Source organism: Salmo salar, chromosome ssa21 (assembly GCF_905237065.1).
Source record: "Salmo salar chromosome ssa21, Ssal_v3.1, whole genome shotgun sequence".
NCBI classification, from domain to species: domain Eukaryota; kingdom Metazoa; phylum Chordata; class Actinopteri; order Salmoniformes; family Salmonidae; genus Salmo; species Salmo salar.
Window position 1 is genome coordinate 29,670,289 of NC_059462.1, and position 24,328 is coordinate 29,694,616.

General features: G+C 43.4%; 1 protein-coding gene across 3 annotated transcripts in view; it reads right to left on the minus strand.

Annotated features, from left to right (window-relative positions):
• Nucleotides 1–5,834: 5,834 nt before the first annotated feature.
• LOC106582091 (radixin) overlaps nucleotides 5,835–24,328 on the minus strand; it is a 32,077-nt gene continuing 13,583 nt past the window's right edge. The window contains exons 3-14 of one of the 3 annotated variants that reach the window (XM_014164828.2): nucleotides 19,526–19,609; nucleotides 15,205–15,423; nucleotides 14,609–14,760; nucleotides 14,331–14,414; nucleotides 14,069–14,215; nucleotides 13,611–13,707; nucleotides 12,711–12,874; nucleotides 11,636–11,766; nucleotides 10,399–10,559; nucleotides 8,675–8,767; nucleotides 8,035–8,244; nucleotides 5,835–7,121 (exon numbers count right to left, since the gene is read on the minus strand). In XM_014164828.2, coding sequence (XP_014020303.1) covers nucleotides 6,957–7,121; nucleotides 8,035–8,244; nucleotides 8,675–8,767; nucleotides 10,399–10,559; nucleotides 11,636–11,766; nucleotides 12,711–12,874; nucleotides 13,611–13,707; nucleotides 14,069–14,215; nucleotides 14,331–14,414; nucleotides 14,609–14,760; nucleotides 15,205–15,423; nucleotides 19,526–19,609 — 1,707 coding nt within the window. In that variant the 3' untranslated portion in view covers nucleotides 5,835–6,956. Of the gene's footprint in view, nucleotides 7,122–8,034; nucleotides 8,245–8,674; nucleotides 8,768–10,398; nucleotides 10,560–11,635; nucleotides 11,767–12,710; nucleotides 12,875–13,589; nucleotides 13,708–14,068; nucleotides 14,216–14,330; nucleotides 14,415–14,608; nucleotides 14,761–15,204; nucleotides 15,424–19,525; nucleotides 19,610–24,328 lie in introns of those variants that run through there. The other 2 variants (XM_014164827.2, XM_014164829.2) reach the window with 2 other exon arrangements.

Sequence of the window (24,328 nt, forward strand, 5' to 3'; positions counted from 1 at the left end):
CTTACTTCACAGCTTGAGAGATTGCGATATTGATTTTCGCTTTCTTTTTTTAACCACTTTTTTTGTCCTCCAACAACCATTCTGGCCATTGAAATCAGATGGTTCTTAAGGATATGCAAACTAGTGCAGGTGCAGATGTTTATCTTAAAGTTTTACTTAAACATATGAATGTGTTAATTTATTATTGTCCCTTTGTCCTTTTTATGTGTGAGATTATTTTAGTTGAAGGGGGTTTCTGTTGCTAGGGTTTCATTACAAGAGAAGACATCAGGTGTAACCATCCAGACAGACAGACAGATGGTGCTGTACTGTAGCTGTCTATGTACTTAACTCTGTGGACAAGGTATTTCTAGCCTCTACCTCCTGGCTTAGAATCCATTGTAAGTTGCCACAATCGCTCAGTGAATAGGAATAGTTAGGCAATGACACTGTGTTGGGAAATGCCTTGCTCACACAAAGCAGGGACTACATCTACCTGTTACAGTCCAAAACACTGGACTTGTGTTGCCAAGGTAACCTGACCACTACAAACTTTAGTGGCCAAGAGAATCCCTCTCCTCGTTGATACAAATTGTATCCTATTAACTTAAACCAGATCATTGTTTTATATGAGAATATGTATACAAAAAGTATTTTGAGATTTATGTGCCGTAATTGGTCACATTTGCTAATGTTCTAAAATATATTTTGGGAAATGTTGTATTGCGTTTTTAAGAATTATTTGGGAAAGAAAAGTCATCAAATGCAATTTCTTCCAACTACTGTACTGTGATTGGTGATCAACAGACAGAAAGGACAGAAAATATTGGTTGTTGTTTTATTATCATTGATCTGAAAGTGTGTTTTCTCATTGGCTGGTCACAATCTAACTCAGGTCACAGTCATGTGTGTGTGACTGTGGGGGTCAGCTTTATGGGAAGCAGAGAATTTTTTCTTCCCCATCAGCCCGTATTGATGGTCATGATCTTTCACTTAACATGTTTTTGTACCGTGGTTCTCAGCTCTCTCATCAAACTAAGCCTATCCCTTCAGAGGATCAGTGGAACACTGCTGACTTGACAAAGACAATACTTACTCTCTGGAACCAGTTTCTCAACATGACAACAGCCAAAAGGTTAAAATATGTTTGTTTTTTTTACATATAAGAAACCATGTCCATTCACACAGAAGTATTACATGGTAAGTCACTGAATAGCAGTGTTCTTTTCTGGTCCCCTGAGTTGGTTGGCATATTAGCTTTGAGCTGAGCGAGCATGTGACATTGTGGCCGAATAAAACCGCCACCCAAGACTTGACGTCTAGCACCTTTCTAAAAAAAGAGTCTTCTCAGTAGCTGCAGGGCACTGTGTGCCAGTGTGTGCCGGGGTGTGCCGGGGTGTGCCAGTGTGTGCCAGTGTGTGCCAGTGTGTGCCGGGGTGTGCCAGTGTGTGCCAGTGTGTGCCGGGGTGTGCCAGTGTGTGCCGGGGTGTGCCAGTGTGTGCCGGGGTGTGCCAGTGTGTGCCGGGGTGTGCCAGTGTGTGCCGGGGTGTGCCAGGGTGTGCCGGGGTGTGCTAGTGTGTGCCGGGGTGTGCCAGTGTGTGCCGGGGTGTGCCAGGGTGTGCCAGGGTGTGCCAGTGTGTGCCGGGGTGTGCCGGGGTGTGTCAGTGTGTGCCGGGGTGTGCCAGGGTGTGCCAGTGTGTGCCAGTGTGTGCCGGGGTGTGCCGGGGTGTGTCAGTGTGTGCCAGGGTGTGCCGGGGTGTGCCAGGGTGTGCCGGTGTGTGCCAGTGTGTGCCGGGGTGTGCCAGGGTGTGCCAGTGTGTGCCGGGGTGTGCCAGAGTAGTAAATGCCTCTACTTTTTTAAACACATCCAATGATAGTCTGAACCATGTTCAGTTAAACATTTATTTTTCCATGTCCTGATTTTTTTAAAGAGGTGATTTTGGAATTATTTGTGATGTATTTTTTTTATCAGCATTAAGACATTTTAGGGAAATTGTTTGGGTGGTTTTCCTCACCGGATATAGGCTGTACTGTACCGTTCACCTTTTGTATAATGAATCACCCTTTGATGACGTGAGGTTCAGTTTGAAGACAGTGTATGTGCTGGGTTTTGGATATAGTACTGGGTTGAATTTCTTCCACCATGGCCATTTTTTGGTCATTTTGGAATTTGGGTCGTAATTGGTTTTATGTCATTGGTCTAACTGTTTGTTTAATTTTGTCAGTCTGCATCCAGGGCCTACAATTCAAGCAAAACAAATAGATTTTAATGTGTCAAACTTTCCAATGTCAAGTATAATTTATTTTCATATTCATCACTGCTGTGCTTTAAATCCAACATCATTTGTGCTACAATAAAACTGTTAAATATAATAAATGTCTTAAAAATGATTGTTAAAAAAAAAGTATCCACAAAAATAAGGTTGGGATTTGGGTATTCTGTCAGGGACCAAAGCAATTGGCAAAATAATTGAGGGTTAACTTATATTTCTGAATTATGATGCTGCTTTCTTCACAGGTCAACATGGGTCATTTCAAGCCAAAATGGAATCTGGGGAATGGAGAACAAGAACTGTGGCCTGATGTGATGTTGATGTGTTGCCTTAGTGACTTTACTGTACTGTATGTGAATGGGAGGAAACACATGTTGCAACAATGAGCTTTAGGTACTGGAACCCCAGAGCATGTGACTCTCTATGACACTCTGGCCTGTAGCAGACTTACATGCCAATTCAGGGAACTGTGGCCAAATGGTATATGTTGACTCCTTTATGTTAAGATTAATAATAAGAGCAATAAAGACCTATTCAAGCTTTCAGATGATGACAATGCGTCTTCTTTTTTGGGGATGGGATGGGTGTGCTGCCAAAATGGTGCTGGGGTTCATTAAGATATGATGTTGATGAGGCGAGTGTGTATGATGTGACTATGATAGTTCAATGATCTAGGGTATATGTCAGATAAGTGTATTGTAGCCTACAGGGAATGGTTTGACAGGAAAATAATAGTAATTAACTAAGGAAGTTAAATAACACGTAAGAAGCCTCATGTCAACATCATTGTTTCGATAATAATGCTAGGTTTTACTGTACCTTTAAATGTCAAATCGAACCGGCCTAACTCAAATATTTTTTCTTTCTTCAAATATAATATTTCTTCCCCCCATAAACATTGTCATACTGAAAAGAATGTCTGAAGATGATGCGTACATACAGTGCCTCCGGAATTATTCAGGCCGCTTGACTTTTTCCACATTTTGTTACAGCCTTATTATAAAACAAACAATACCCCATAATGACAAAGCGAAAACAGGTTTTTAGAAATTTTTGAAAATGTATAAAAAGTGAAATACCTTACTTACATACAGTACTAGTCAAAAGGTTGGACACACCTACTCATTCAAGGGTTTTTCTTTATTTTTACTATGTTCTACATTATACAATAATAGTGAAGATATCAAAACTATGAAATAACACATATGGAATCCTGGAGATAGCAAACAAAGTGTTAAACAATTCAAAATACATTTTATATTTGAGATTCTTCAAAGTAGCCACCCTTTACCTTGATGACAGCTGTGCACACTCTTGGCATTCTCTCAACCAGCTTCATGAGGTAGTCACCTGGAATGCATTTCAATTAACAGGTGTGCCTTGTTAAAAGTTAATTTGTGGAATTTCTTTCCTTCTTAATGCATTTGAGCCAATCAATTGTGTTGTGACAAGGTAGGAGTGGTACACAGAAGATAGCTTTATTTGGTAAAAGACCAAGTCCATATTATGGCAAGAACAGCTCAAACAAGCAAAGAGGAACGACAGTCCTTCATTACTTTAAAGACATGAAGGTCAGTCAATTCAGAAAATTTCAAGAACTTTGAAAGTTTCTTCAAGTGAAGTCGCAAAAACCATCAAGCGCTATGATGAAACTGGCTCTCATGAGGATCACCACAGGAAAAGAAGACCCAGAGTTACCTCTGCTGCAGAGGATAAGTTCATTAGAGTTATCAGCCTCAGAAATTGCAGCCCAAATAAATTCTTCACAGAGTTCAAGTAACAGACACATCTCAACATCAACTGTTCAGAGGAGACTGCATAAATCAGGCTTTCATGGACGAATTGCTGCAAAGATACCACTACTAAAGGACACCAATAAGAAGAAGAAACTTGCTTGGGCCAAGAAACACGAGCAATGGGCATTAGACCGGTGGAAATTTGTCCTTTGTAAGATTTTGTTCCAAATGTAAGATTTTTGTTTCCAACCGCCGTGTCTTTGTGAGACGAAGAGTAGGTGAACGGATGATCTTCGCATCTGCGGTTCCCACCAGGAAGCATGGAGGAGGAGGTGTGATGGTGTGGGGGTGCTTTGCTGGTGACACTGTCAGTGATTTATTTAGAATTCAAGCCACACTTAACCAGCATGGCTACCACAGCATTTTGCAGCGATTCGCCATCCCATCTGGTTTGCACTTAGTGGGACTATCATTTGTTTTTCAACTGGACAATGACCCAAAACACACCTCCAGACTGTGTAAGGGCTATTTGACCAAGAAGGAGAGTGATGGAGTGCTGCATCAGATGACCTGGCCTCCACAATCACCCGACCTCAACCCAGTTAAGATGGTTTGGGATGAGTTGGACTGGAGAGTGAATAAATGAAAAGCAGCCAACAGGTGCTTAGCGTATGTGGGAACTCCTTCAAAACTGTTGGAAAAGCATTCCAGGTGAAGCTGGTTGAGAGAATGCCAAGAATTTGCCAAGCTGTCATCAAGGCAAAGGCTGGCTACTTTGAAGAATATTTTAATTTGTTTAACAAATGCATTCCAGGTGACTACCTCATGAAGCTGGTTGAGAGAATGCCAAGAGTGTGCTCAGCTGTCATCAAGGCAAAGGGTGGCTACTTTGAAGAATTTGAAATATAAAGTATATTTTGATTTGTTGAACACTTTTTGGGTTACTACATGATTCCATAGGTGTTATTTCATAGTTTTGATGTCTTCACTATTATTCTACAACGTAGAAAATAGTAAAAATAAAGAAAAATCCTTGAATGAGTAGGTGTCCAAACTTTTGACCAGTACTGTAAGTATTCAGACCCTTTGCCATGATACTCAAAATTGAGCTCCGGTGCATCCTGTTTCCATTGATCATCCTTTACATTTTTCTACAACTTGATTGGAGTCCACCTGTGGTAAATTCAATACAATGGACATGATTTGGAAAGGCACACACTTGTTTATATAAGGTCCCACAGTTGACAGTGCACATCAGAGCAAAAACCAAGCCATGAGGCCGAAGGAATTGTCCGTAGAGCGCAAAGACAGGATAGTGTCGTGGCACAGATCTGGGAAAGGGTACCAAAACATTTTTGCAGCATTGAAGATCCCCAAGAACACAGCGGCCTCCATCATTCCTAAATGAAAGAAATTTGGAACCACAAAGACTCTGCATAGAAGAACGGGAGAAACTCCCCAAATATAGGTGTGCCGAGCTCGTAGTGTCATACCCAAGAAGACTCGATGCTGTAAAAGCTGCTTCAATAAAGTATATTTCAGTTGTTTTTTAAAATAAATTAGCAAACCTGTTTTTGCTTAGTCATTATGGGGTACTGTTTGATGAGGGGAAAAAAAACAATTTAATACATTTTAGAATAAGGCTATAATGTAACAAAATGTGAAACAAGTCAAGGGATCTGAATACTTTCCCGAAGGCACTCTGACATCTGAAATTTCAAAATGGATGTTACATTTACTGGGGTGATAAAGTTGAATGAATAGCCTATAATGTGTCGTCATCTTTCTACAACACTAGGTAATATCTCTGGAAAGGTTACTACCACATTACATTTTTTTTTTTAAAATGTTTTTAACAAATGATTAATGGGTTCAAAGTTATAACTCAAGATGACAAAGGTTAGTAAAGTACATTATTGTACATCGGTTGACATTAAGGGTAAAACAATTGATATTTACAATTTAATAACTGTTTTTTTCTTTCAGCAGAAACAACACCAGTTGTAAATTCAAGGAGGTGGCTGACTGATCATTCCTTACATAACCTTGATTTAGAAAACCAACGTGGCTAGGGCGGTTTTGTGGTTCTATTATTTTCCCCATTCTTACATGTCTGGAAGGTGATGAATCTGGAATGTTCAAAAGAAACAGTTCCTCATATCACTCCATCCATATAATATTGGACTGCTGCCTCCCTCCCATTTGGTTTTACCTCATTCAACCTGGGGATGAACACTTTGACTGACTGGAAATAAGAAATATACATGGAATCTTTATTGTGAACGAAAATAAATAAATGGTAAATGCTTCAATGGACGATAAACGACACAAAGGTATAAGAACGGACAGATAAACGCTGTTGCCAAAGTCTGGAGGAATTAAACCACTGGTTCAACATCAGCTGACCCATGACTGACTAGAGCACAGCTAACTCACCACAGTTAAATATGAAGCCGAAATTAAATGAGACAAATAAGGCTGTTTCGTAAAAAAAAAAAGAAAACTATTAAAATTCTTAAACTAATGGCAAACAAATAAACGTAAGGTACGGTATTTAAAGCTTTACATATAAGCTTGCCAGCGACATCAAAAAGTTAAACTGCAATTGTTCCCTCTCAATAAAAGCAAGATATCAACCAATTTCTCTATCCATTCTTACATCAGACATGCAAGCATTAAATTATCCTTTGCTCATGGAGAAGTTCGCTTCGACAGTATGTTGCTTGCCATTCCAGATTAGGCGATTCCAGATGTGGTTGGGCAGAGCTCTAAGCATGGAGCAGTTTGATTGGCAATCCGCTAGTGGACAGAGCTTTGGCAAGGCATAGTTGGCGGGACATTGAATCCACACACCACTGGCCTTTTTGCAAGTAGGGATTTGGGGGAATGGGACGGGAACAGGCAGGTTTTGCTGTACACAAAAACGAGCTGTTGTCGTGGCAATGCAAGGGTGGGAGGGCGAGGTCTCTCACATGGACTCAAACTCGTCGATGCGCTGCTTGGTGTTGCCCTGACGGATCTGACGCAGGGTCTTGTACTTGTCCCTCCCAGCCTTCACGTTCTCCGCATGTAGCATGTCATTCTGGGTCTTCTTGGTGTCGTCCCTCGCCTGGGCCAACTCTGAACTCAGAGCCTGACAGAGAGGGAGAGGGGAAGAAAGAGAACACTTAAATTATCAGCAAACTGTTGATCCATTAACCCAAACACTAGGCCTAACCATAACCCTACAGTTTGAGCTTCCCTAATGGCATCTTAGGCTTCTGCACACTCCTGGATTGCATCCTACCTGGCAGGTCACAACTACCAGGTGGTGTTGAGAGGATCTGTGTCTGCACCACGTGCTCTCACTACTGGTGTCCCCGTGGGCTCGGTTCTAGGCGCTCATCCTCTTTTCACCAAGTTTTTTTTCTCTTTACACCAAGTCTCTTTGCATCATCACCATCCTCTTTTCTCTTTACACCAAGTCTCTCAACAGTCATATCCTCACATGGTCTCTCTGATCATTGCTATGTGGATGACACTCAATTACTCTTCTGCTTCCCTCCCTTCTGAGACCCAGGTGGCAACACGCATCTCTGCCTGCCTGGCAGACATCTCAGCTTGGATGTCTGACCACCACCTCAAGCTCAACAAAACAGAGCTGCTCTATCTCCTGGGAAAGGCCTGCCCGCTCCATGATGGTTGACAATTCCACAGTGTCCCCCTCCCAGAGTGCAAAGAACCTTGGCGTGACCCTGGACAACACCATGTCGTTCTCTGCAAACATCAAAGCGGTGACACGCTCCTGCAGGTTAATGCTCTTCAACATCCATAGAGTACAACCTTTTCTCACATAGGGGTAATTCCAGGAATTGAACCCACTATCTTGGCATTGCAAGAGCCATGATCTACCCACTGAGCTACAGAGGACCATTGTGATGTATTGTTGCCTCACCTAGCTATCTTAAGAGGAATGCACTAATTGTACAGTAAGTCGCTCTGGAGAGAGCGCCTGCTAAATGACTAAAATGTTAAATGTAAGTGAGGCCATGTCTTCATTAGCCTACCTGCAGCTGTTCCTTGACGCGTTCGTTCTTCTGGGCCTCTGTGACACGTTCCTCCTCACTGTGGTGGCTGGTGACCCCATCACTGTGCAGCTCGGTGCTACCCTCAGCGTTCGTCTCATCCTGCTCATCGTGTTCTGGCGCCGGGGGTGATGACATCACAGACTTCAGCTCCTCTTTAGTCTTCTCCAGGTCCTCCTGGGCTGAGATGGCCTAATGGGGAGGGGGAGGTTAATGTGCGAAATACTGTCACTTGGCGTTCAATAAAGTGCTTATCTATTGTATCGTATATAACTATCACACAGTACTGACACATTTCAATATTCTATTTGGATCCACTACAGGTAGAACAAACATTCTTGCTTTCACACACAAACTCATACACCAACACATTTTAAGATACATTTGCCAAAAGACAAGGACATCTGTATTTAAAAGGTAATGCGCGTGTAGGGCCTGAGCAGGCCAGAGACTTGTAAAAAGCAGTAAAACATTCATGCACACAGTAACGGGTTAACATGCAAATAAAAAGGACAGACACACACAATGAAAAAAAATCCAGACACCATTATAATAATGCATTAGTTCAGTAAGCGCAGGGGGCATGCGGGGGTCAGACAGAGGTAGAGGAGGTAACTGTTACTTTGTGTTGCCATTCGGTCGCTTCCTCTTCCTTTTTCCTTTTGGCCTCTTCAAGCAGAGCGATTTTGGCGGTGAATTCTCCTAGCTCAGCGGCCTGAGAGCGACAAGCACAAGGCACCCTTCTGTCACACACACACCCCAACACACTGGCCACCTGCCTGCTAGAGTTGGCCATGGCCCACTCTCCTCCACATTAAACTTAATGACCAAACAATATCAATATAAATTGACACATGGTTCTGTGGTGAGTACTGTTAACATGTTATACCACCAATGAAATATACCACCAATGAAATATTAATGAATTATTAGATATAATTCCCCCCATTAACACCTCAATCGCACATATCTGTCAGCACTCTAAAAAGGGTACTGCCCCAGGGCCTTCCAACACAGCATCAAACCAAATGCATCAATGTTATTTCCCTACGCATAAAGAGATAGTTCACCCAAATTACATTTTGGTTTCCTTACCCTGTAAGCAGTCTATGGACAAGGTGTGCCAGCAATTCATGCTTTGCTATTGTTTACCTGGCCAAAAATCAAATGTATGTCCAAATCATCTATTTGCAACTTCATTGCGTTATACAATACATTTTTTTATATTTTAGGATGATTTGGACATGAAGTGCATGACTTGCATTGGAGTTGTGCCACAATGGCCAGAAACAGTGGCCAGGTAAACAAAACCAAAGCATGAATTGCTGTCATACCTTTGCCATAAACTGCTTACAGGGTAAGGAAAGCAATATGTTATTTTGTCATTTGGGTGAACTATCCCTTTAAACCAATGACTATCTCTAAATAAGACAATAATCAGTCATTTGGAGCTGAAGCACAACGTTGAGCTATGCGTTGGGCTTAGGCATGTCAAGTTAAATACCAAGATGAGGAATAACCAAATCACCTGTGGAATGCTAGTAAAACCATCCATAAAATCGAGTGTGACCAGAGGAGGTGTTTACAAAAAGTCAGTCTCACTTATTTACATACAACTATGTTGTTATTATATTGTAGTATGTATTGACATGGTGATAATAGAGCAGGGACAGGGTTATTACAGTGATGATATGTCTAAGCAATAAGGCACCTCAGGGGTTTGTGGTATATGGCCAATATACTACGGCTAAGGACTGGTCTTTACGCACAACGCAACGCAGAGTGCCTGCATACAGCCTTGAGCAGTGGTATATTGGCCATATAGCACAAACCCGAGGTGCCTTATTGCTATTCTAAACTGGTTACCAATGTAATTACGGCAGTAAAAATAAATGCTGTCATACTTGCCTAGTTAAATGAAGGTTAAATAAATAAAAATAGCTGTGTTATTCCGTCTGAAATAACACGGCTGTCAACCAATCAGCATTCAGGGCTCGAACCACACAGTTTTAATGTAGAATAGAGAATTTACAACTGTTTTAGTGTGATAATTACACAATCCAGAGGAGATTGTTGACTTAGAGAATTACTGTATACCTGCCTACAGTAGGTATATTTACATGTTTTAACTACACTAAGACCTATACATCCTTCCTTCCTTCCTTGACGTAATCAATAAATAGAAAGCAGAGTAAGGTGTCTTATCATATTGCATTCACTAATCATTTCATATAAGATCAGTGATTTTTTTCAAGGAAGGAAGAAAAGAAGTATGCACTGAAAGTATGTTCAGTAAACGGGGCCCAGATCCAAAGCGTGGCCCAGACTGGTGATGTGATGTGTTACCAGTTGTTCCTGGTTCTTCATCTGGTCAGCAGCCTGTTTAACCAGCGCTGCCTTGGCCTCCTCTGCTGCCTGTTTCTCTTTCTCCAACCTCTCTGCCTCCTCCTTCGCTCTCTTCCTCTCCTGGTCCAACTCCAGGGCCCTGCGCGTCTGATCCTCCAGCTCTGCATGAGCGTGCACAGAACGACACAAACAGACAAAGATACACACACAATTGACAACAATTTATGACAAATATACTCCGATCTGAGCAAGAATCGCACCCATCTTTCCTGACATACATTCACAGATGAATCTATATATGTTATGAAACAAGAGGAGTACTCAAATAATATCCAGTGGAATGACAGTGTTTACCTGAGAAAGGCCTCATCTATATTATAAAAACAGATTTCTAGAGGCACCATAATATCGGCACTACAGCCTCAATGGCTAATACTTGTCCAAGACTTCACTCTGCAAATACACCCTAGGTATGCTATGTCCTGTCCTAACAGAAAAGCTGTGGTGCAACAAGTCAAGGGCCAACAATAGAGAGAATGTTCCCGTAACATGATATAACAGCTGGCAGTGTCATCCTATGCCCATCTCTAACTGATATCCCATTCCTCTTGATAAGAGGCTAGGATGCAAATTTTGTAGCTGTGAACTTGTTCTGTGATAATTGAGAGTCTGAACACCAGTTGTGTACTACAGTGGGTGTTAAGGCGTCAGCATGCTTCAGTTCGGCTGGCGCCTCAGCTAGCTGAACCGAATGAGTGTGCTCGCATAGTCCCTTAAAAGACCTTCCCTTGAAAAACTATAAAAAGGCGTCCATTTTGAGACGCCGTAGCCTGTATACACTTCCTCAAAATAGTCAGAATTATTCTAAAATACCTCAAGAAATCTGTCATTAATTTTGACATTTTTGACAAGGAGATCTTAGTAGTGCAATTTTACATCTAACTAAGTTGTTTGGTGCAGCATTTTTAAATTTTTCAGTGTGGCAGAACAGCCGAAAAACAGTCTAGAACGAACAAAAATGTCACAAAATGTCATCATAATATATACACAAACTACTCTTGAGAATTGTTTCGGCTTGGAAGCACACGGACTCCTTTAGTGTAACACCAAGGTGTTGCTTGCAAGGTTAACCTATGACATTTAAAAGTAAGTGAGAGAATGCAAATCAGTCATTTTCCCTCTGAAGTTGTATCCTTAGCGTGTCTGTGTGTGTGTATATGTGTGTGTGTGTAGATACCTTTCTGGGCCTTTAGCGTTTGTTCCTCAATCTGTCTGAGTCTCTCGATCAGCTCATCCTTCTCTTTCTCCATCTTCTCCCTCTCTTTTTCTGCGTACGCTCGTTTTTTCTTCTCGTTTTCTAGCTGGGCTCTGTAAAACAAAAGACGATGAACATGCCTGGGCTAATAATATATTCAAATTAAACTAATTGTAGAAATATATATATATATATATATATATATATATATATATATATATATTTATATATATATATATTTCAATATCAAACTATATTTTTATGTATAAAAAATTATCATCACAAAACAGGTACAACATTCTGAGATACTTTACAAAAAGACAAGACACACAAAAATGCACATAACAGTATTGGAAAAACTACTCAATTGTCATACTTGAGTAAAAGTGAAAAAGTAAAAGCTATACATAAAATTCCATATATTTAGCAAACCAGACGGCACAATTAAAAAATATATGTTTTTATGGACAGACAAGGGCACACACAAACACAATATATACATTTGTGTTTAGTGAGTCCGCCAGATCAGAGGCAGTAGGGATGACAACGCGTTATATTGATAGGTGCGTGAATTGGACCATAATTCTGTTCTGTCTGAGCATTCGAAATTTAACGAATACCTTTTGGTTTCAGGGAAACTGTATGGGAGTAAAAAGTACATCTTTTCTTTAGGAATATAGTGAAGTAAAAGTAAAAAGTTGTCAAAAATATAAATGGTAAAGTACAGATACCCCCAAAACTACTTAAATAGTCCTTTAAAGTATTTTTACACCACTGCATACAGAGATATGCAGTCCATGGCTGTATCTCAATAGCCTCTTTGGACCATCCTGATCTTCAGAGAGCTGCTGTCAGGATGGTAGATCAGGCTTGTATCTCATTTTCATTTCTGTAATTCCCTGTATCCTCTCTTCTCCCCTCCTTTTGGGAATCAAGGAAATACAGAGATTTACCTTTTATGTGGTTCTAATGCAGACCAGACATATTTTAATACAATGCTGCCCCTTCTGGTCAGAATCACAACCACATGTCTGCATGTGTTGGCCCAGTACTGTACCTCTCCATCTGTTTGTGGTGTTTCTCCTCCCGGGCCTGGGCCTTCATCTGCTGCACCTCGATGGTATCAGGCTTCCTCCTCCTCATGTACAGCTCGTGGTTCCCCATGCACAGCGCCAGGATACGCTTGTTGATCCGCAACCGTGGCGCGTAGAATAGAAAGTCCTACAGGGAGAGGAGGAGGGGAGAAAAAGGAAGAGGAGTTGAAGGGGTTAACTCAATTTACAGGTCATTTACAGACAGTGCAAGGTGGAGAACAGGGGTGGACAACTCTACTCCAATATTATTATAATTATATTCTCATTGTTTATTGTACATTGTGTTGTATTATTTCCTCCCACCGTCCCCTACCCTCCCGGTAGACTGATCCCCCACCTTCCCGGTAGACTGATCCCCCACCTTCCCGGTAGACTGATCCCCCACCTTCCCGGTAGACTGATCCCCCACCTTCCCGGTAGACTGATCCCCCACCTTCCCGGTAGACTGATCCCCCACCTTCCCGGTAGACTGATCCCCCACCTTCCCGGTAGACTGATCCCCCACCTTCCCGGTAGACTGATCCCCTACCTTCCCGGTAGACTGATCCCCCCACCTTCCCGGTAGACTGATCCCCCACCTTCCCGGTAGACTGATCCCCCACCTTCCCGGTAGACTGATCCCCCACCTTCCCGGTAGACTGATCCCCCACCTTCCCGGTAGACTGATCCCCCACCTTCCCGGTAGACTGATCCCCTACCATCCCGGCAGACTGATCCCCCACCTTCCCGGTAGACTGTTCCCCTACCCTCCCGGTAGACTGAGCCCCTACCTTCCCGGTAGACTGAGCCCCTACCCTCCCGGTAGACTGATCCCCTACCCTCCCGGTAGACTGATCTCCTACCTTCCTGGTAGACGGACTTACTGGGGCTTTCTTGTCGATGGGTTTGATGACAAACTTCTTGTCGTTGAAGGAGATGTTTCTGATCTCGCTCCAGGGGAAGCCAATCTTTGGTGTCAACCTGGGGAGGAGGGAAGGGAAAACACAGACTGTCTCAACACTATGCTATTACAGTAATATGCAATGGGAAGATAACTACCTATTTACAGTACATTACTTGTTACTTTTATTTCTTATTCTTATCCGTATTTTTTTAAACTGCGTTGTTGGTTAGGGGCTCGCAAGTAAGTATTTCACTGTAAGGTCTACACTTGTTGTATTTGGCGCATCTGATTAATAACATTTGATTTGATGTCAGAGTAGTACAAAATGAAACTAGAGGTACCATTCATGGCCAGCAGAGAGCGATAGTGTCATGGAGTATATCAAATAAATAAGTGGACAAGTAAATATTCCATATTGTATAAGTCAGTATTGCGTACTTGTCCTCATGTTCGTAGATATTGAGTCCCAGTGCATCCACACCCAGCCACAACTCGGTTCCCTTCTTGTTCTTGATCTCAAAGTAGTTGACTCCATACATTTCCAGGTCCTGGGCTATCTTCAGATACTCCATCACTGAGTCCTCTCTGTGTACACAAACACACATTAGAAAGTTAGAACATGTGTAGAGGAGAAAGTGTGATACAAACACCCTCATACAAAGCCACACACACAGACAGAGACCCTCATACACAGACCTACCTGAGCATGCCTGTGTGTTCCTCATGCCAGGTCTGTATTCTGTCCTCCCACTGTTCCTTAGTCAACTTGTGCTGCTCCAACACTCTGCAGAACACACACACAGGGTTATTCAAACAGAGCCATAGTAGAGTCCTGGCAACAAAAGACCGAACAGATTTATTGTGAGGGAGATGAGCCACTTTACTAAAGAACAGCTCATTTAAGAAAGCACACACACCCTCTGAGGGGGACAGAGAGGGAACAGAGAGGGAACAGAGGAATGGGTATGGGGTACAGACCTCTGTGGCAGCAGGCGGTCAGAGGTGAGATAACCAGGCTTGTGGACGTCTCTGTTGTAGTCTGCATACTTGGCCTGGACAGAGTAGGAGGCCAGCAACACGGCAGTCTCTGGAGGACAGTAGTTCTCATCGTTCAGGATGGCCTCCTTCACCTGGAATGGGCAGGGAACACACACACGCTTGTTTGGATCTGCAATGTACATTGTGAGTACAAAGGACACACTGTAGAACTGTGTGTGTGTGTGTGTGTGTGTGTGTGTGTGTGTGTGTGTGTGTGTGTGTGTGTGTGTGTGTGTGTGTGTGTGTGTGTGTGTGTGTGCATGCATGTTGTAGTGAGCATGACCGAGTGTGCATGTGAGAGTGTAAGTTCAGGTCAATGGAGTCCAATGACTGAGTGGCGCACACACTCTGATGAGCTGTGAGGGGAACCAGCAGAGTCCAGTCAACAGAAGAGGACTCCTGTTGAGTCAGAGCTGGGCTCCCTTCCAACACTACAGAATTAACTAGTCGCATTGGGGAGAATTGTCAGACAATCTTTGCTTGACATCATGGGAAAATCTAAAGAAATCAGCCAGGACCAAAAAAATAAAAATTACCTGCAGGAAGAAGAGTCTCTGCGTAATCTCCTGGATGAGTTCCTCAGACACGTCCTCAGGGAAGAACTTGGCTCTGAACTTAAACTGCAGAGGGTTCTCCTTCTTCACATCCTGCTGCGTCACCTTCTTATTGAGTTTGAGCCACGTGCTGTAGCCTTTACTGTCTGTGTACTGCAGGCCAAAGAACCACACCTCCCGGAGGCCCACTGTCTTCACCACCTGAAACACAAAATGCATCAATGATTAGCAGGCCATCTATAGGTGGGTTGGGGTGGGTTGTGTGTGTGAGGTTGAGGGTGGTCTTCTCTGTGGGGATGTTTGGGATGGGGCCGAGGTATTCAAGCAATGTTGAACTTTTTGTTTGGCCAGGCCAAGTTGGCAATATGGCTAACAAGAAGGAACCAGGGGCAACAAAGTTATTATTATTATTATTAAAATAAAATCTTATTGGTCACATACACCTGCAATAACATCTGCTAAATATGTGTAGCAAAATGCTTGTCTTCCAAGCTCAAACATTGCAGGTGTATCTAACAATTCACAACACACAAACCTAAAAAGTAAAAGAATGGAATTAGGAAATATATAAATATTAGGATGAGCAATGTCAGAGTGGTATTGACTAAAATACAGTAGAATAGAATACAGTATATACATATGAGATGAGTAAAGCAGCATGTAAACATTATTAAAAAGTGACTAGTGATCCATTATTAAAGTGACCAGTGATTCCATGTCTATGTATATAGGGCAGCAGCCTCTAAGGTGCAGGGTTGAGTAAACGGGTGGTAGCCGGCTAGTGATGGCTATTTAACAGTCTGATGGCCTTGAGATTGAAAAACAGCTTATATCTCTCAGTCCCAGCTTTGATGCACCTGTACTGACCTCGCCTTCTGGATGGTAGCGGAGTGATCAGGCCGTGGCTCGGGTGGTTGATATCCTTGATGATCTTTTTGGCCTTCCTGTGACATCAGGTGCTGTAGCTCTCCTGGGGTGCAGGTAGGGTGCCTACAGTGATGCGTTGGGCAGACCGCACCACCCTCTGTAGAGCCCTGTGGTTGCGGGCAGTATAGTTGCTGTACCAGGCGGTGGTTCAGACCAACAGGATGCTCTCAATTGTGCATCTGCAAAAGTTTGAGGGTCTTAGGGGCCAAGCCAAATTTATTCAGCCTCCTGAGGTTGAAGAGGCGCTGTTGCACCTTCTTCACCACACTGTCTGTGTGGGTGGACCATTTCAGTTTGTCAGTGATGTGTATGCAGAGGAACTTGAAACTCCACTGTGGTTCCATCGATGTGGATAGGGGCGTGCTCCCTCTGCTGATCCTGGGGACCTTTAATGCTGCAGAACTGTTTTGGTACTCTTCACCAGATCTGTGCCTCGACACAATCCTGTCTCGGAGTTACACGGACCATTCCTTCTACCTCATGGCTTGGTTTTTGCCCTGACATGCACTGTCAACTGTTGGACCTTATATAGACAGGTGTGTGCCTTTCCAAATCATGTCAAATCAATTGAATTTACCACAGGTGGACTCCAATCAAGTTGTAGAAACATCTCAAGGATGATCAATGGAAACAGGATGCACCTGAGCTCAATTTCGAGTCGCATAGCAAAGGGTCTGAATACTTATGTAAAAGTTTTGTTTTAATACATTTGCAAACATTTCTAAAAACCTGTTTCCGCTTTGTCATTATGGGGTATTGTGTGTAGATTGATGAAGAATTGTTTTTATTTAATCCATTTTAGAATAAGACTGGAATGTAACAAAATGTGAAAAGTCAAGGGGTCTGAATACCTTCCGAAAGCACTCTCTCAACAAATGGATCATAAATAGCAGAAGTGGATGAGTATGTGAAGTAGCTATGTGAGTAATAATATTGATGCATATCACCATAATGCCTATTTTTGTGCTTTAGGAAAAACAAGTCATATTCGATTAAATATGTTTTCATTGATGTCATGAAATTATCAAATGAGTCTTCTTTATTGTGCTCATCTTACTATAATTCAGAAATGCAAATACACACACACACACACACACACACACACACACACACACACACACACACACACACACACACACACACACACACACACACACACACACACACACACACACACACACACACACACACACACACACACACACAAGCCACTCCGTTGCACTCTGCGGACATACTCGCTCTCAAAAAGAGCATCTACACTGGGCCAACTGTTGATCCTAGTCTGACGTCAGGTGGCGTCCGTATCTAAGCACACATGCACACACTGCTCCTGTCTTTGTATTTATAACACACACTGAGGCTCTGACAGACAGAAAGCCTGACTCACCGGATCTCTATGCCTCTCTGTGTATGTGTCAGTCACCATGGAAACCAGCTGTCCAACACTGACTGAAGCAGGCCCAATGTGCTCCATCAGCAGCGAACAGCAGTTGGTGGAGGTGTTTAACTATACCTGTGGGGACCAGAGTCCCCACAAGAATAGTAAACAAAACACAAAATGTTACCAGTTGGTCAAATGCTATTTCTAGGGGGTTTAGGTTAAGGTAGAATTGGTGTTAGAATTAGGTTTAGGGAAAAAAGGGTTTTGAATGGTTATAAATTGTTAAACAAGTGTGTGTGTGTGTGTGTGTGTGTGTGTGTGTGTGTGTGTGTGTGTGTGTGTGTGTGTGTGTGTGTGTGTGTGTGTGTGTGTGTGTGTGTGTGTGTGTGTGCATGTTGTAGTGAGCATGACCGAGTGTGCATGTGAGAGTGTAAGTTCAGGTCAATGGAGTCCAATGACTGAGTGGCGCACACACTCTGATGAGCTGTGAGGGGAACCAGCAGAGTCCAGTCAACAGAAGAGGACTCCTGTTGAGTCAGAGCTGGGCTCCCTTCCAACACTACAGAATTAACTAGTCGCATTGGGGAGAATTGTCAGACAATCTTTGCTTGACATCATGGGAAAATCTAAAGAAATCAGCCAGGACCAAAAAAATAAAAATTGTAGACCTCCACAAGTCTGGTTCATCCTTGGGAGCAATTTCCAAATGCCTGAAGGTACCACATTCATCTGTACAAACAATAGTATGCAAGTATACACACCATGGGACCACGCAGTCATCATACCGCTCAGGAAGGAGACGCGTTCTGTCTCCTAGAGATGAACGTACTTTGGTGCGAAAAGTGCAAATCAATCCCAGAACAACAGCAAAGGACCTTGTGAAGATGCTGGAGGAAACCGGTACAATAGTATCTATATCCACAGTAAAACGAGTCCTATATCGATATAACCTGAAAGGCCTCACAGCAAGGAAGAAGCCAATGCTCCAAAACCGGCATAAAAACTCCAGACTACGGTTTGCAACCGCACATGAGAGGACAAATATCGTACTTTTTGGAGAAATGTCCTCTGATCTGATGAAACAAAAATAGAACTGTTTGGCCATAATGACCATCGTTATGTTTGAAGGAAAAAAGTGGAGGCTTGCAAGCCAAATAACACCATCCAAACCGTGAAGCACGGGGGTGGCAGCATCATGTTGTGGGGGTGCTTTGCTGCAGGAGGGACTGGTGCACTTCACAAAATAGATGGCATCATGAGGGGGGAAAATTATGTGGATATATTGAAGCAACATCTCAAGACATCAATCAGGAAGTTAAAGCTTGGTCGCAAATGGGTCTTCCAAATGGACAATGACCCCAAGCATACTTCCAAAGTTGTGGCAAAATGGCTTAAGGACAACAAAGTCAAGGTATTGGAGTGGCCATCACAAAGCCCTGACCTCAATCCTATAGAACATTTATTGAAAGAACTGAAAAAGCGTGTGCGAGCAAGGAGGCCTACAAACCTGACCAGCTCTGTCAGGAGGAATGGGCCAAAATTCATCCAACTTTTTATGGGAAGGTTGTGGAAGTTAAACAATTTAAAGGCAATGCTACCAAATACTAATTGAGTGTATGTAAACTTCTGACCCACTGGGAATGTGATGAAAGAAATAAAAGCTGAAATAAATCTCTCTACTATTATTCTGACATTCACAAAATAAAGTGGTGATCCTAACTTACCTAAGACAGAATTTTTACTAGGATTAAATGTCAAGAATTGTGAAAAACTGAGTTTAAATGTATTTGGCTAAGGTGTATTTAAACTTCCGACTTCAACTGTAATATATATTTCACACACACACCAGGCTCTTAACTAGACCAGTCCAGCTCCCAGCCTTGTTGACACTCAGTAGTGTGTTTTTGTTGTACGTTAACCCCATGCTTATCTGGTCATTAAGCTAGTCTGTTTGTGAGTGAGTGAGCGTGAGAGCTGAAATAAAACCATGCTTACCTGGTCAAAGAGCTGTTTGCCGGTGGTGTTGGGCTGGATGGCAAACTCCAGCTCTGCATCCATGGTGGTGACACGCACATTGATCTATACACAGACAAACATGTTAACGTCCCCAAAGATACGTTTATATGCTTCACAAAGCCCACGTGGCAGGCTGCTCCTCCCTCTACCAGTCTACTCAGCTGCACCCCGTCCTCTTTATCTCACAGCTGGAGAGAAGAGAACACATGTTGTCAATGTATACAGCAGCCACGACTGAACCCAGTACACTGATAGACACACCACTGCATGGGAATTAGAGAGAGAGAGCCAGGAGCTACAGTGGGGGAAAAAAGTATTTGATCCCCTGCTGATTTTGTACGTTTGCCCACTGACAAAGAAAGGATCAGTCTATAATTTTAATGGTAGGTTTATTTGAACAGTGACAGACAGAATAACAACAAAAATATCCAGAAAAACACATGTTAGAAATGTTATAAATTGATTTGCATTTTAATGAGGGAAATAAGTATTTGACCCCCTCTCAATCAGAAAGATTTCTGGATCCCAGGTGTCTTTTATACAGGTAACGAGCTGAGATTAGGAGCACACTCTTAAAGGGAGTGCTCCGAACCGCAGCTTGTTACCTGTAAAAAAGACACATGTCCACAGAAGCAATCAATCAATCAGATTCCAAACTGTCCACCATGGCCAAGACCAAAGAGCTCTCCAAGGATGTCAGGGACAAGATTGTAGACCTACACAAGGCTGGAATGGGCTACAAGACCATCGCCAACCAGCTTGGTGAGAAGGTGACAACATTTGGTGCGATTATTCGCAAATGGAAGAAACACAAAAGAACTGTCAATATCCCTCGGCCTGGGGATCCATGCAAGATCTCACCTCGTGGAGTTGCAATGATCATGAGAACGGTGAGGAATCAGCCCAGAACTACACGGGAGGATCTTGTCAATGATCACAAGGCAGCTGGGACCATAGTCACCAAAAAAATAATTGGTAACACACTACGCCGTGAAGGACTGAAATCCTGCAGCGCCCGCAAGGTCCCCCTGCTCAAAAATACATATACATGCCCATCTGAAGTTTGCCAATGAACATCTGAATGACTCAGAGGACAACTGGTGAAAGTGTTGTGGTCAGATGAGACCAAAATGGAGCTATTTGACATCAACTCAACTCGCCATGTTTGGAGGAGGAGGAATGCTGCCTATGACCCCAAGAACACCATCTCCAACGTCAAACATGGAGGTGGAAACATTATGCTTTGGGGGTGTTTTTCTGCTAAGGGGACAGGACAACTTCACTGCATCAAAGGGACGATGGACGGGGCCATGTACCGTTAAATCTTGGGTGAGAACCTCCTTCCCTCAGCCAGGGTATTGGAAATGGGTATTGGATGGGTATTCCAGCATGACAATGACCCAAAACACACGACCAAGGCAACAAAGGAGTGGCTCAAGAAGAAGCACATTAAGGTCCTGGAGTGGCCTAGCCAGTCTCTAGACCTTAATCCCATAGAAAATCTGTGGAGGGAGCTGAAGGTTCGAGTTGCCAAACGTCAGCCTCGAAACCTTAATGACTTGGAGAAGATCTACAAAGAGGAGTGGGACAAAATCCCTCCTGAGATGTGTGTAAACCTGGTGGCCAACTACAAGAAACGTCTGACCTCTGATTGCCAACAAGGGTTTTGCCACCAAGTACTAAGTCATGTTTTGCAGAGGGGTCAAATACTTATTTCCCTCATTAAAATGCAAATAATTTTATACAATTTTTGACATGCGTTTTTCTGGATTTTTTTGTTGTTATTCTGTCTCTCACTGTTCAAATAAACCTACTATTAAAATTATAGACTGATCATTTCTTTGTAAGTGGGCAAAGGTACAAAATCAGCAGGGGATCAAATACTTTTTCCCCCCACTGTATAGCCTAATGTGTGTTCACATGGATGTTGGATTTAAATCAGACTGTGTTGAGGGGGCAGTCTTCTGCTGAAGACGTGAGGGAGAGTGTGTGTGGTCCACTGCTTATCATTCTTCTATAAATATCCCTATCCTCTTGTAGGACATCTACACACACACATTGCATATGCACACACACATTGTCATTTCCTAATTTGGGTCAACTACCCCTTTAAGTTGAGCAACGATGTAGCCAAGAGGGCTGTGCCACAAACATGAAGACGAAAACACAATAACAAACATCAACTCCTGTCCAATTCACACGATACAGCTCATATGACCCAAAAGAAGCCAGAAAGTTCTCCGGGCCAGAACCAACGTGAGTCACACTTGCTCTGTTTAAATGATCCCCTCTTTCTCTCTCTCCCTCCTCTCTTCCCTGAGGGAAAGTCTCTGAGCTTCACCGATAGCAGTGATTTGGCACCAGAATAGCAGCAGCAGCCATTTGTCTGTGCCATTTAGTGCATGAATGAGTAAACATTACTTGTACAGAAACAGAAATCCATGGGTTTGAATTATTCACCGCTTTAAAAAGTAAATCCTCTATGCCTGAATAACTTCAGGAGTGAATTAAATATTAAATATTATTCATTGTCATTTTTAAAACAGACAAACACAATATGACATAACATGGATGTTTGGACCGTGGAGGGTAGTTCAGTTAGCAAGGGCATTCCACTCCAGAACACAGAAAGATGGAACATTCCGGAATGTTCGATGATTGATAAAAATACATCTCACAGTTAACAAGTGTCGTTCTGTTCTAGGAGCTGAGAGGTGGACCAAAGACGGAGATGGAAAAGGGAAGAAACTAAGTGTTACAGATTTGCACCAGGGGCAATAAACAATCAAATGCAATCCAGGACATCATAAGTATGTTATCGCCTCAGATAAAAGTCATACAACCTTTTACCCATTAATGAAAACATACGCTATCTTAATCCCACCTACGGAACACAGAGGTCTCAGAACAACTGCAACAAGTCTCGTACCCAAACATCAAGACACATTTAGCCCATCAAAACTATATGGGTCATTTGTAGCTTCAGTCCAAGTATGTGGCCATCTATCTCCCTTCCAGTCATTGTGTAATAACTTCCCTTGCTCCAGTGTGTGTGACTGCAGCAAGTCAGGCCCAGCCAGACGTACAGTATCAGCCAGCCAACAGTAAAATACTGAGCAGCAAGGCAGGTAGCTGTGTCCTGATAAAACCCCAATGAGGAAGAGAGGCTGGCATGGAGAAAAGAGGAGGAGAGGCTGGCATGGAGAGAAGAGGAGAAGAGGCTGGCCTCTAGCAATAAGAAGTGTGACAGAGGGAGTCTATATCCCAGTGCATAGTTAGCTGACTCAGCTGACAGCACTTGCCTGGGGATATACAGTACAGTACTGGACAGTAGCACCAACAGAGAGGAAGCCGGGGACAATGCACTAGCAGTGAGAAGAGTGTACATGCAGAAATAGGTGCTTGAAGAGCATGCACACATTTAGAGCAGTGTGCACAAGCAGAGGATGGGCCTCATGAGTGTGCACGAGGAGAGAGGATCTATCAGGAGTGTGCACTTGGAAAGAGGATCTATCAGGAGCATGCATGAGGAGAGAGGATTTTTAAGAACAAATTCTTATTTACAATGATGGCCTAACCCAGACGACGCTGGGTCAATTATGCGTCGCTCTATGGGACTCCCAAGCACGGCCGGTTGTGATAGAGCCTGGAATTGAACCAGGGTCTGTAGCGACGCCTCTATCACTGAGATGCAGTGCCTTAGATCTTTTTGGGGCTTCCGAGTGGCGCAGCAGTCTATCAGGAGCGTGCACGAGGAGAGGATCTATCATACTCTAGCGACTCCTTGTGGCAGACTGGGCGCCTGCATGCTGAATTCGGATGTCAGTTGCACCATGTTCCCTCCGACACATTGGTGCGGCTGGCTTCCGCTTTAAGCGGGCGGGTGTTAAGAAGCAAGATTTGGTGGGTCATGTTTCAGCGGAAGCATGACTCGACCTTCGCCTCTCCCGAGCCCGTTGGGGAGTTGCAACGATGAGACAAGAACGCAATTGGATATCACAAAATTGTGGAGGAAAAGGGGGTAAATTACAAGCTTTGATGCACCTGTACTGACCTCGCCTTCTGGATGATAGCGGGGTGAACAGGCAGTGGCTCGGGTGGTTGTTGTCCTTGATGATCTTTTTGGCCTTCCTGTGACATCGGGTGGTGTAGGTGTACTGGAGGGCAGGTAGTTCGCCCCCGGTGATGCGTTGTGCAGACCTCACTACCCTCTGGAGAGCCTTACATTTGTGGGCGGAGCAGTTGCCGTACCAGGCGGTGATACAGCCCGACAGGATGCTCTCGATTGTGCATCTGTAAAAGTTTGTGAGTGTTTTTGGTGACAAGCCAAATTTCTTCAGCCTCCTGAGGTTGAAGAGGTGCTGCTGCGTCTTCTTCACCACGCTGTCTGTGTGGGTGGAGCATTTCAGTTTGTCCGTGGTGTGTACGCCGAGGAACTTAAAACTTTCCACCTTCTCCACTACTGTCCCGTCGATGTGGATAGGGGGCTGCTCCCTCTGCTGTTTCCTGAAGTCCACGATCATCTCCTTTGTTTTGTTGACATTGAGCGTGAGGTTATTTTCCTGACACCACACTCCGAGGGCCCTCACCCCTCCCTGTAGGCCGTCTCGTCGTTGTTGGTAATCAAGCCTACCACTATAGTGTCGTCTGCAAACTTGATGACTGATTTGGAGGCGTGCATGGCCACGCAGTCATGGGTGAACAGGGAGTACAGGAGAGGGCTGAGAACGCATCCTTGTGGGGCCCCAGTGTTGAGGATCAGCGGGGTGGAGATGTTGTTAC